Here is a 12095-nt window from a genome sequence, read left to right as displayed (position 1 = left end):
GTGATGTGGGTAGGGAGGGTGGGGTGAACAGCAGGTGCCAGAACAGGATTGCATAAAAGGCTGGAGGTTGTGGGGGGCAGGGGAAGGGAGTGTGACGAGGCTCAGGTCTAAAGTTTCAGCTTGGCCATTAAGCCAAGCGGACTTGCAGCAGAAGCCAGGAGAGGCCCTCCTGCCCCCAGCTCCGGGTCACCATGGGGATCGGTCGCAACCCCCGACTCTGCCTAGTACCCTTGATCCTGGGCCTCTTGTGTGGAGGTAAGTGAGATCACAGCCCTCCTCCCTCCACTCCTGCTTCCCCCACGATCCATCCTTGGCCTTGTGAGGCTGGGCCTCACCAACTTTTCTCTTTAGGTGTGGACACGACGCCACTGCCTGAGGCCGGGCCCCAAAGCCCCTGCTCTCTGGAGGGAGTAGAGATCAAAGGTGGCTCCTTCCAGCTTCTCAAGGCGGGCCAGGTGCTGGAATACTTGTGTCCTTCTGGCTTCTACCCATACCCCATGCAGATACGCACTTGCAGATCCACAGGGTCCTGGAGCACCCTGCAGACTCAAGACAGAAAGATTGTCAAGAGGGCCGAATGCAAAGGTTGGAGGGCAGGGAGGATGGGCATGGGCCGGCTGAGGGACGGAGCAGGTGGCAGCCAAGGTTCAGACTTGGATAAGTCTAGGCTTGAGTGGAGACCAGGCAGGCTGACAAGTTGGGCTGAGCACGGGTCAGTGCTGAGTGAGGGTTGGAGGTGGGATGGAGAGAGAAGGAAGGGGAGCTAGACTTTACTAAGCATTTACCCTGTGTCAGGCAGCCCCGGCAGTTCAAAGAACACTTAGAAATGGGGAGGAGGGAGCAGCAGGACTCCGTATGGGTGGAGGTACCTCCAGGGGTCGAGGGTAGTAGCTATCCTTTGGGGCCGAGAAGTGATATTTCTCAGTGACAGGGTCCCTGAGACCAGAAGGCTTATCCTAAAGGGTAGCCCTTCCCTTCCAGTAACTTCTTCTTGGTCTCCACCCCCTTACCCTCAAAGCAATTCGCTGTCCCAGACCACAGGATTTTGAGAATGGGGAGTACTGGCCCCGGGCTGCCTACTACAATTTGAGCGACGAGATCTCTTTCCGCTGCTATGATGGCTACACTCTTCGGGGCTCTGCCAATCGCACCTGCCAAGGGAATGGTCGGTGGGATGGGGAAACGGCCGTCTGTGATGATGGAGGTGAGAACCGTCCCCCCTGTCCACAACAGCTCCTTCTCCCTGACCATCCTCAGCTTGAGGAACCAGTGCCACAGTTCGATGCTCTGCCTTGCCCTTTGCGCCCCAGGCTTTGGCCCTCACCAGTGTGTGTCTCACACTTTTGCAGCGGGGTACTGCCCCAACCCGGGCATCCCTCTTGGCTCAAGGAAGGTGGGCAGCCAGTACCGCCTTGAAGACCGTGTCACCTACTACTGCAACCGGGGGCTCACTCTGCGTGGTTCCCAGCAGCGAACATGCCAGGAAGGTGGCTCTTGGAGTGGAACGGAGCCTTCCTGCCAAGGTGACTCTTGATCTGTACCCTCAAGTCAGACCCTGCTCTCCCATCTGCACGTCCCCTCGGAGCACACTGCCTTCTCCTGCTGCCGCCACCCAGCTCCTTCCTCCCTTCTAAATCTCCCCAAAGAACTTCTGAGCCCTTCCCGCCCTAGAAGCCCACCATCTCCTGTCAGTGTCCCTGACCTCCCAGACATTTGACCTGCTCTCTGACCTCTCCCAGACTCCTTTATGTACGACACTCCTGCAGAGGTGGCCGAAGCCTTCCTGTCTTCCCTGACAGAGACCATAGAAGGAGTTGATGCCGAGGATGGACATAGCCCAGGTTTGAAGGCAGAGAGGGGAGGCGGGGCAGGGGGTTGGGCGTGGGGTGGAGAAGGGGCAGGAGACCTATTTGTTGTGGAGCCTGAGCCTCTTTGGTGGCATCCAGGGGAACAACAGAAGAGAAAGATTATCCTGGACCCCTCGGGCTCCATGAACATCTACCTGGTACTGGATGGATCAGACAGCGTGGGGGCCAACAACTTCACAGGGGCCAAGAATTGTCTCAGAGCTTTCATCGAGAAGGTGGGAACCCTGAAAGGACCTCACTGCCCTGCCAAGACTAGTTCCCAGATACTCCCAGCCACTCAGAGCCACAGGGTCCCAGAAAATCTCCAGGTGCTATTGTGTCCTCTTTTCCTTTTACCAGTCCTTTAACCTGGACTCCTCCATGACCCCAGGTTGATGAGTCAGTCCTTGAATCTCTTACTAAGGACTTTCCTATCTGTCTCAGCTAAGCTGCTGAATTCTCCCAACCATATATTCTACTTTTGATGCCGTGACCTATTGCTCCCCTCGCCCACAGGTGGCAAGCTATGGGGTGAAGCCAAAATATGGTCTAGTGACGTATGCCACAGAACCCAAAGTTTTGGTCAGAGTGTCTGACCCAAAGAGCAGCGAAGCAGACTGGGTCACAGAGCAGCTCAACCAAATCAACTATGAAGGTCAGAAGTCAGGGAAGGGTGGGAGGTTCACTTTGGGGTCAGAGAGGTCTGAAGTCAGGGAAGGGTGGGAGGTTCACTTTGGGGTCAGAGAGGTCTGAAGTTTCAGGAATGTTGTGGGGAGGGTGTAGTAAGACCACGTGGTGGGGCAGGGAGGACTACTTTTTAGTCCACGGTTGGACAGCAGGGTCATTGGAAAATGGGGTTTGGTGGGAACCCTTTGGAACTGAGAGGGTCACTTTGTTGTCAGAGGGAGGACAGTGGGGTGACAACTCAAGTTGACAGATGTGGGATCCCAGTTGCTGCCAGGCCTCTGGGGTCAAGGGCGGCTTGGGAGATCAGGCGAGGTGATGACATCTTCCCTGTTCACAGATCACAAGTTGAAGGCAGGGACTAACACCAAGAGGGCTCTCCTGGAAGTGTACAACATGATGAGCAGGGAAGTAAACCAACTGAGAGAGACCTGGAACCGCACGCGCCATGTCATTATCATCATGACTGACGGTAAGAGGGGCGTTTCTGCCTCTGATTCCCCACCCTCTCAAACCAGCTCGTGGTCCTGAGTCCACACGTAACACTGGACTTGTGGCTGGGGGATGGTGTGCTGCTCTTCCCTGTGCCTTTACAAGGAGGGACCTTCCACTCCGTGATCTCTCACTCATGATCTCCTCTCCAACCTGCTCACTCAGCCCTGTATGTCACTCCTTCCAGCCTCTTTATCTTCCTGGACCCTCTTCCTTCATGTCTCCCAACCTCACGGTCCATCTCTCCTGCAGGTTTGCACAACATGGGTGGGGATCCAGTCACTGTCATTCATGATATTCGGTACTTGCTGGACATTGGTAGAAATCGCAAAAACCCCAGGGAGGATTATCTGGGTGAGTTTTATTACCTAGGACCCAGCACCCCACTTTATTAGCTTCTTGCCCGTGCCAGGGCCAAGACCCTCACTCTGTTTTTTCTCTCTCAGACATCTATGTGTTCGGGGTTGGACCTCTAGTGAACCAAGAGAACATCAATGCTTTGGCTTCCAAGAAGGATAAAGAGAAACATGTGTTCAGACTCCAGGACTTGGAAAGCCTGGAGGATGTTTTCATCCAAATGCTTGGTAGGAAACTATGGAAGGCTATAAGGAGATGATCATGAAACTCAGCCCTCCCCAGACCCCTCAAGGTCACTCATTCTTCCACTCCTCCTAAAGCCCTGGCAGTCTGGAAGCCCTTTCTCACCTCCTCTACCTCCAGGTCACTATTCTTGCTTCCTGGTACTTTCCACCCCCTGATCTCAGAATCACAAGTTCTGAAATGATGCAGAGACCTTTCTCAAGTCCCTACTTTTACAGATATGGAAGCTGGGGCCAACAGAGGTCAAGAAATGACAAGTTAGCAGGAGTTGGGCCTGAACATGGGCAGGTCTCTGAGCTTAGTCCCATGATTCCAGTGGTTCCTTGCCTTCCCTTCCCTCTTTTGGGCATCTGCTCCCCACGGACACATTGGCGTCCCTCCCCCAGACAGCTGCCATTTGGAAATGAACTGTCCCAGCTTTTAGCACAATCTCCTTTCTTGCCAGATGAAAGTCGGACACTGGGTCTCTGTGGCATGGTTTGGGAGCACAAGAAAGGTACTCCCTACCACAAGCAACCATGGCAGGCCAAGATCTCAGTCATTGTAAGTGCAGTGTCCTGGTGGTGGGGACTTAGGGGAAGGGAGGTCAGGGTGAAATGAAGGTTGGGGGAAGGGCAAGGCACTCTTAATCAGATTGTGACATTTGTGAAAGCTGAGCTTTCCCGCTGCTGCTGTTCCCAGCGCCCTTCGAAGGGCCATGAGAGCTGTATGGGCGCCATTGTGTCTGAGTACTTTGTGCTGACAGCTGCACACTGTTTCACTGTGGATGATGAGAAACACTCAATCAAGGTCACCGTGGGTAAGGATGCAACCCATCAATTCTGAGCTTCTGTGGTGCCCTCTGGGCAACACTGCCTCCAGGGCCCACACTTCCCACCTGTCATCACAGCCCTTCCCTTGCATGCTGATCAGTTAGGGATGGGGATTTGGGTTAGGGATGACAGGCAGGCAGGAGGCTGCCTACACAGACACCGATGGTCTAGAAGGACCCCTCTCCTACTTCAGGATCAAAGAAGCAGGAGTGGGAGATAGAAGAAGTCCTATTTCATCCAAACTACGACCTCAATGCAAAAAAAGCAAAAGGCATTCCTGAGTTTTATGACTATGACGTGGCCCTCATCAAGCTCAAGAAGAAGCTCAAGTATGAGGAGACTATCAGGTGAGCCATGTGGATTCTGAGAGAAAAGGCTGGGAGAGGCAGAACCAGGACTGGAGCAGGCCCAGGGTTCACGATCCTTGAATTTCCCCATCTCTCCTCAACAGGCCCATTTGTCTCCCCTGCACTGAGGGATCGATTCAAGCCTTGAGGCTTCCAAAGTCAACTACATGCCGGCAACAGAGTAAGTCATGTTCAGGGAGAGCAGCTTAAGGGTGAGGCTCTGAGACAAGGGGGGAATGAGGGGGACCACAAGGAGAGCAAGTGATGCCCTGCCCAGCCGCCAGCTCACGGGAAGGGATGGAGGGCCACTCAGTGACAAAGCATGAGGCGGGGAGGGGAGGGAGAGTGCTGAAATGACCCAGTCTATCCATCTGTAAAGTGCAAGAGCTGCTCCCTGCAAAGGACATCGAAGCTCTGTTTGTGTCTGAGTCTAAGGATTCTAAGAAGACCCTGACTCGGAAGGCGGTCTACATCAAGAATGGGGACAAGGTGAGGAATGTGGGATCTTGAGGTCCCCAGTTCTTCCTAAGCAAGCTTTGTTCCTCACCCCTCTCCCCTCCACACATCCCCATCTCACCTACAGAAAGCCAGCTGTGAGAGAGACGCTCTGCACGCCCCAGGTTATGACAAAGTCAAGGACATCTCCGAGGTAGTCACCCCCAGGTTCCTCTGCACTGGAGGCGTGTCTCCCTACGCTGACCCCAACACTTGCAAAGGTGAGAAGGCTCTTTGGTTGTGATGTGAGTTCTGAGGCCTAAGAGTCTTTGCCTACAGTATCTCCTCCCCTGCAGGTGATTCTGGTGGCCCCCTGATTATTCATAAGAAGAGTCGCTTCATTCAAGTGAGTCTTTCCTTTCCTCTCTCTGGGGAGATGCTGAGTGGTCAGTGTGGGCCCCAAGACAGGAAAACTCACTGCATGTGGCTGAAAAGAGGTGGGGGGTGGGGGGTGGGGCATAGCCTGCCTCACCTTCAGACTCTTCCTTGAACTGGCCAATTCAGGGCCATGTGTCTGGTCTGTGTGCCAGGGGACAGGACTGAACAGGGTCCCTAGTCTAGTCTTCCCAGGTCAGGTCAGTTCAGATGCAACTGGCAGTAGCTGTGCTTCCTGGGATTAAGGAGTTCTACCAAATGATTCCTGACAACCCCTCTCTCCAGGTTGGCGTGATCAGCTGGGGCGTTGTGGATGTTTGCAAGAGGCCACAGCAAGTACCTGGTTATGCTCGAGATTTTCACATCAACCTCTACCACGTGCTGCCCTGGCTCAAGGAAAAACTCCAAGATGAGGACCTGGGTTTCCTATAAGGGGTTTCCTGCTGGAAAGGGGCATGAGACCAAATTAAAACAGCTGCGACAACACCTGTGTTCAAGATCCTTTTGGGGTAAAGGAGTGGGGAGCGTGCACTAGTCATGTGGTTACAACTGAGATCACATCTAATAGCCGTTTTTAAAGGCTCAACCCCAATCCCAAGTGCTGAAAAACCAGAGGCTGAGGGAGATGGGTGAGCTTCCACCTCAGTGTTTTACTGAGACCAGCATTGGGGCAGACGAGGCACACGGAATCCAGCTCCATTCCCTAGAAGCCGTCCACAAGGTTTTCCTTGTAGACATCGTCGCTGTAGACAATCTGAGTCCTCTTGTCCCGGTGGCAGCCCTTAGGGCTATTCTGGACAGCTGGGGAGGGAGGAAAAGTTTCCTTAAGGTCTGAGGGAGAGCACCGAGAAGACCTGAGGGCCAGAGTGTGGCCACTTCAACTCTAGCCTCTGGCCTTTGGATGCCCAGTTTCCATGCTGCCCTCTGGTGGCCAGGATGGCTTCTCTACCTTAGCCCCCTTAGGCCTGTGGCTACCAATCCATGGCCCCAGTAGAGTGTACAGTTATCATGGCACACGCAAACACTGTAATGAGTGTTTCGTCCTCAGAAATAACCCAAATGTTATTCTTGACACATGTGAATAATGTTAACCGCCTACTTCCAGTCAGTACACCAAAAATTAGAAAATCTCTATAGTCCTTTGTTAACATGCTGGTCCTTCCTGGTTCCTTCTTTAGTATAATGGGATACTCTTGCTCCAAACTCCCTCGTGCCTACTCCTTTACATGAAAATCTACTTTAGGTGAAACGGGTTATTCATTCCATCAGGAGAATTCATTCCAGTGTTAACTCTGGCCCTAGGTATTCTCCCCGGAGTTGTCCCTTCCCCTTCCCCTTTCCTCCCTATACCTCATTCCTAAGGATTTCATTCCTGCCACTCTGGGGCTAGAGGGACTCCCCCATGCAAGCCCCATCCTCTTGCAGCTTTCATCTTGATGCCGTGGATCACTTCCTCCTTCTCAAAGCCTGTATCCTTCGGCTGCAATGACCCAGGCCCTTCACATCCTACTCCCAGCCCTCTGACCTCTCCTTTGTCTCCTATGTTGCACCCTCAACTTCAGCCTAACATATCAGGAGGGCTGGGGCCATATGGGGCATAAGGAACACAGCCCAGCTTCCTCCCATAGTTCCTGACTATTTATTCCTCAAGTCCAGTCCTGGCTCATTTCTCCTCTGCATTCAGTCTCCCCTGCAACACTATCGTGTTGTTTTGCAGCGGCCCTATGATATAGGTGACTCTAGTCTATATTTTCAGTCCTTACCAAACACCTGTGTTCCTGATTCCTAACTTCAAAGGCCTATTTTATAAAACCAACTATACTCCATCTCAAAATGAATAAGGCCACATGAGGTGCTCACCTTGTTCACCAACCTGACTCACTCCCACTTTCTTCCGTGTTCCAATCAACACCTTGAAAATGGTTTCTAATACTTTTCTCTCCTCCTGCTTCTAACTGATAGAAGGCCTGAGGATTCTCCTAATCCCCACAGTTTCCACACAAAACCAGATCTCTAGCCCCTCTAGGGGACCCAGGGACAGGCAGGAGAACAACATGGGGTGAGCTGTGGGCAACAGGATGAGAAAGGAAGAACCCCCTTCTTACCCAGGGAGCCCCAGACAGACTTGCCCGTGGCGGCATCCAGCATGGGCTGTTTTCGGGCAATGCTGACTTTGAGCTGTACAGACTCCACTTGGGTCCCGTTGAGCTGGGGCAGAAGAGGGAGTGGGCAGAGGATGGGGGCAAACATTATAGACAAGCCAAAAGAAGGTTTCCAGGAGCTGTCATCCTAAGAATAGAGTAAGTAGGGACTTAAGAATATAAGGTTTCCTGCATGAATAGGGAAACACTTTCTTTGTCAAGAGGAAATGATTTCCTCCTGGCCCCCAATATTTTAGAGAGAAAATATGAAGATAGCAGGAGGGGTAGGAAGAACAGATCTGGGAAGTCCCAACCTCAGCAACGGCCTGATCTGCTGACTCCATCTTTTCATAGGTGACGAAGGCACAGCTGGGATGAGAAAACACAGGGTCAGTAGAGGGCCTATGGGCTCCTCAGGACCCAGGCAAACCCAGTGTTACAGGCTGTGGAGACAGGCCAGCTTCCTCCCTCAGGTCTCACACCCCAGGTCCTCCTAGGACAACCCACTGTTGTCCTTACTTTCTGGGTGGGTCCATGGAGAGGTCAATGATGTTTCCAAAGGGAGAGAAGGCCCCACGGAGGAGGGTGGGTGTCATGTCTTCTCCATACACATAGAGAGTGTTTCCCTTCCGAGGTGCCCGGCGTTCAGGGAACGAGTCTGATCCTATGGAACATCGGAATCCAGTCATGAGACATAGGCTTAGCTTATCCTCCACTGTAGAGTACACTTCAGTAGGACCCACCTACACCGTATCTGAAGTCACTTCCCACTAGCCAAGAACACTCACTGCGGAAAGGGCCCTCTCGGTCGCGCTCCCGGTCCCGGTCCCTGTCCCGCTCTCGGTCCCTGTCCCGCTCTCGATCACGGTCTCGGTCCCGCTCCCGGTCTCGCTCTCGATCCCGATCTCGGTCTCTGTCTCGGTTCCGCTCACGACTGCGGTCCCGGCTGCGGCTTCGGGGAGGGGAGGCTGAGGAACGGGCACCACCACGTTCTTCGTAGCCCCAGTCGAAGCTTCGAGGGGGGCCATCACCAGCTCCTGGGCCCTCTGCCTCTTCCCCATCTGGCCCCAGTTCCCGAAGCCGATCACTAGAAGACACGAAGCTGGGGAGCAGCAGACGATGAGGATTGAAGGGAGCCTTTACCCTGTCTTCCCGGATCCCACGCAGACTCGACACCCCCTCTGCAGCCCCAGCTCTTCCCACTTCAGTCCCAAACCTCCTGAGGACCCAGGCAAGCATCTCGTGCCCCCCAAACCCCGCCAACTGGGATCCCGACCTATCTTTCTCTAACCTCTCATACAGAGATTTCCTTTGTGGACGTCTGGACGACTGAAAGAGACCAAGAACAGTTAAGACAAGTCTGAGTGGCTGGCATATGGCCTTCAATATGTGGATTTCTCATTTTTCTCAATCCCCCATTCCTCAGAGACAGAAAACTAGAAACCATTACCTCCTGCAGGTCGTCGTCAGCAGATACGCTCCTCTGGAACGGTTGGAAAGTGGGGACCGGCCCCTTCTCAGGGTCCTGGGAAAGTGGGAGAGATCTACCTCAGTGGGGGAGCAGGAGGCCGCCTATCGGGGGTTGGGGGGCTCCTCTTCCCTCACCCTCCTCTTGGCTCCCCTGGCCTTTTTTTTTTTGTTTCTCACTTGACTATGTGTTATTTTACATAAAAGACTTAATAAACACTTGAAGCATTTAGTTTACTAAAAACATCTTGAACCTGATGACCTTCTCAGCCTTTTCAACTAATTAGAGAACACAATCCAACAAATCTATTACATGATGGATTAGAGTCACAGAATACATAAAATGGAGGAGAATCTGGGAGGTGTCTAGTTTCTTCATTTTATAGATAAGAAACCTGAAGCTCAGAATGGCACAGCAACTTGTCCATGACTGAACTGGCATTACCTTCCCCCCACACCTACCTTCATTCCAACCTGGAAGGATGCCCTCTGATGTGAAGGATCCCTTGAACAATCTTTCTGCCTGTGCTCACCTTTAACTTCCCCTCTAGGGTCCGAGAACGCTTGAAGCCTGAGTTCTTGGTCTCGGCCTTGATGGCACTGATGGCTCCTGACTTCACCAGCTGCTTTGCCTGCTCTGTTGCCGTGGCTGTGTCCACCACAGGCTGCTCTGACAGTGCTGAAGGGGCAAGGGAAAGAGGTTTATTATGTTGGCCAGAGGTCAGCTGGTGTGCTTACTTTCAGCCTATCCCCGCCTCCCCCGTCACTCACAGCGTTTGACACCGCCTTGGCTGGCTGTGCTGCTGCTACTTTGCTTCTTCAGAGCCAGCAATGCCTTTTTCTGGGAACAAGAGTGAGAAGAGAGGGATTGATGAGGGCCAATCCCTGGCCAGGTCTTCTCCCAAGGCCCTTGGGCACATCACTCCGGGTCTACCTTTCTGAGAGAAAATAATGCAAACGGTGGCCCTGGGGAGGTACACTGCAGCTGACCTGCCTCTCACATATAGTCCCTCAGATCACATACACCAGCCATACCTACTCTAAACCATAGTATCCAGAGGCTTTGCAGAGTCTCATATTTTTCAAGTTGAAAACAAGGAACACAGACCATGGCCCCCGGATATACACTGCAGTTTAGTATAAGCCTCCATGCCTTCTTAGGGGCTTCGTCCAACCATCCCTACATGTTTAATAAGAACACACCAATGCTCTGAAACAGAGATTTGCAAAAGAAAGAAACACAGATCCTCCTCCTGAGCTCACAGGCTGAGAAAGATGATGACCTGACTGAACTGTCAAGACTGATCATAAGTGCAGATTGGAGCTGAAAGCAAGTAAGATTTTTCTGATGCAAATGGTTATTAAACCGGGTCCTGAGTAGGATCTACATAATGCAGGCTGAGAGGAAAAGGCATTTTAGACAAAGAAAACAAGGTGGCAGAGATGCAGACATAAGAAGGTTTTGAGAATGCATGTTTTGGGACCAAGGGATAGTTCTATAGGAAGAAAGGCCAGATTAAAGCTTTTTGTAGGCAATGAGAAACCATTGTGTTTTGAAAAAAGAAGGGCAGTGTTTAGTATTTTCAATGCATCGTTTTAACAGGAGTGAAAGTCTGTCCAAGAGAAGAATCTTGTTGAGAGACCATTACAACAGTCAAAGTGAGCATCAGCAAAGACCAGATCTAGGGAATACATAGGAAAACAAAACAGAAGAAATTACTTTAAAAGAAAAATGAAGACTTGGCAAACGTTTGGCTACACAAATTGTGCAAGTGATGAGATATTCATCTCAAACAAATCGAAGAAGTGAATGCAGACAGTCCTTTTTGGAAGACCAAATTTAGCACAGACAAGAGGACAGCTTCAGTTTTGGATATGTGAAAGTTATCAGTAAGACACTAGATGGCATTGGAAAAACCAAGCTTGGGATCACCAGTTCTTAGGTGGTACTAAAAGCCATGGGAAAGGAAGACAACTCCATGGCAGACCACACAGAAAAGAGAGAAAAGAAAGTACACACTTGGGAAAGTCCATCTCTGAAGTTACACAGAGAGATGATAAGCCTCCAGGTATTAGCTAGAGGAGTCCCCACCCCGCATCCCCTCACACTCACCCCAGGTGTTCTCAGTGTAGAGTCTTTGAAAGTTTGGGCCATGCCCACACACACTCCCTCACCTTTTTCTTGAGTTTGTTGAATTTCTTCTGCAGAGCCTCCTCCTCCTCGCTCAGTCCGGGGGGTATCACCAACATGGTGGCTCCTGGTTCGGGGGCAGGGCCCAAGACATCTTTCTCCACTGTCACCGCCCAGAGTTCACATGCCGTCCACACTGATCCCGATCCCACCCCTTCAGGCCTGCCTACTCCTATCTTTTGCCTCTCCCTATCCCTTGCTTAAACCAGGCTGCCGTCCAAACCCCAGCTCGTCGGGATCAACCAGCATTCCCTTCTGTCTTCAGGAATCACGGATACCAGTGCCTTGGGGCATCTTGTGGCCCAGGAAGAGATAAATACCCCCTCCGTCGCCAAGACGATGGCACCAGACCCCCCTATCTTTCTGGAGTTAGTATGGAATTGCGGGGTCCGAAAAGCAGAGGAAACAGTGGAACCCGCGCAGCGCTCTCAGAGCAACGAAAGGGGCAAGAAGACAGAAGGAGCTCGGAAAAAGAGGGGCGAAGGCTGAGGAGAAGGCCTTACCTGAGGGGGCGGCAACCGGGGCCCCACGGTCTCGGGCGGCGCCCGCGCGGGCAGCGGATCCCGGGCTCAGAGCGATGACGTAGCGAGGGGCGGAGAACGCGGTAACCAAGGCGGCCCGCGCCGCACACACGTCCGCCCGGC

The 12095-nt window shown here is 52.4% G+C and overlaps 2 protein-coding genes across 3 annotated transcripts; one reads left to right on the top strand and one right to left on the bottom strand.

The window, feature by feature from the left end:
- The first annotated feature begins 51 nt into the window (after positions 1-51).
- Positions 52-6138, top strand: CFB (complement factor B). The gene is made up of 18 exons (XM_043907818.1): positions 52-255; positions 352-585; positions 1019-1204; positions 1350-1523; positions 1740-1841; positions 1947-2083; positions 2364-2502; positions 2872-3003; positions 3276-3377; positions 3470-3607; positions 4069-4166; positions 4305-4422; positions 4629-4782; positions 4887-4963; positions 5162-5271; positions 5366-5498; positions 5574-5623; positions 5938-6138. The coding sequence occupies exons 1-18, from the start codon at positions 192-194 to the stop codon at positions 6082-6084; spliced, it is 2295 nt and encodes a 764-aa protein (XP_043763753.1). The 5' UTR covers positions 52-191; the 3' UTR covers positions 6085-6138.
- Positions 6139-6140: 2 nt separating this feature from the next.
- On the bottom strand, positions 6141-12088 carry NELFE (negative elongation factor complex member E). 2 transcript variants are annotated; one of them, XM_043907820.1, is made up of 11 exons: positions 11955-12088; positions 11436-11518; positions 10032-10101; positions 9794-9939; positions 9244-9318; positions 9085-9122; positions 8582-8895; positions 8313-8457; positions 8108-8162; positions 7758-7941; positions 6141-6453 (listed from the first exon to the last, which is right to left on the bottom strand). In XM_043907820.1, exons 2-11 carry the CDS (start codon positions 11508-11510, stop codon positions 6356-6358), a joined length of 1200 nt encoding a protein of 399 aa, XP_043763755.1. In that variant the 5' UTR covers positions 11511-11518; positions 11955-12088; the 3' UTR covers positions 6141-6355. The 2 variants fall into 2 exon arrangements, with proteins under 2 accessions (XP_043763755.1, XP_043763756.1); XM_043907821.1 differs by having other exon boundaries at positions 7758-7860; positions 11955-12087.
- Between the last annotated feature and the right edge of the window lie 7 nt (positions 12089-12095).

This window comes from Cervus elaphus, chromosome 7, assembly GCF_910594005.1.
Source record: "Cervus elaphus chromosome 7, mCerEla1.1, whole genome shotgun sequence".
Taxonomy (NCBI): Eukaryota; Metazoa; Chordata; class Mammalia; order Artiodactyla; family Cervidae; genus Cervus; species Cervus elaphus.
Note: the sequence above shows the minus strand (reverse complement) of the source record. Positions and strands in the feature narration are given on the sequence as shown.

What these genes read in the sequence shown, in the direction of transcription:
- NELFE (XM_043907820.1), bottom strand. Translation starts at nt 11,510, where the DNA reads ATGTTGGTGATACCCCCCGGACTGAGCGAGGAGGAGGAGGCTCTGCAG. An exon ending in CCAAGGCGGTGTCAAACGCT is followed by an intron (nt 9,940 to 10,031) that starts GTGAGTGACGGG and finishes TTGCCCCTTCAG; the next exon opens with CACTGTCAGAGCAGCCTGTG. An exon ending in CCGAGAGGGCCCTTTCCGCA is followed by an intron (nt 8,458 to 8,581) that starts GTGAGTGTTCTT and finishes GATGTTCCATAG; the next exon opens with GATCAGACTCGTTCCCTGAA.
- CFB (XM_043907818.1), top strand. Translation starts at nt 192, where the DNA reads ATGGGGATCGGTCGCAACCCCCGACTCTGCCTAGTACCCTTGATCCTG. An exon ending in CCTGGGCCTCTTGTGTGGAG is followed by an intron (nt 256 to 351) that starts GTAAGTGAGATC and finishes TTTTCTCTTTAG; the next exon opens with GTGTGGACACGACGCCACTG. An exon ending in ACATCAAGAATGGGGACAAG is followed by an intron (nt 5,272 to 5,365) that starts GTGAGGAATGTG and finishes TCTCACCTACAG; the next exon opens with AAAGCCAGCTGTGAGAGAGA.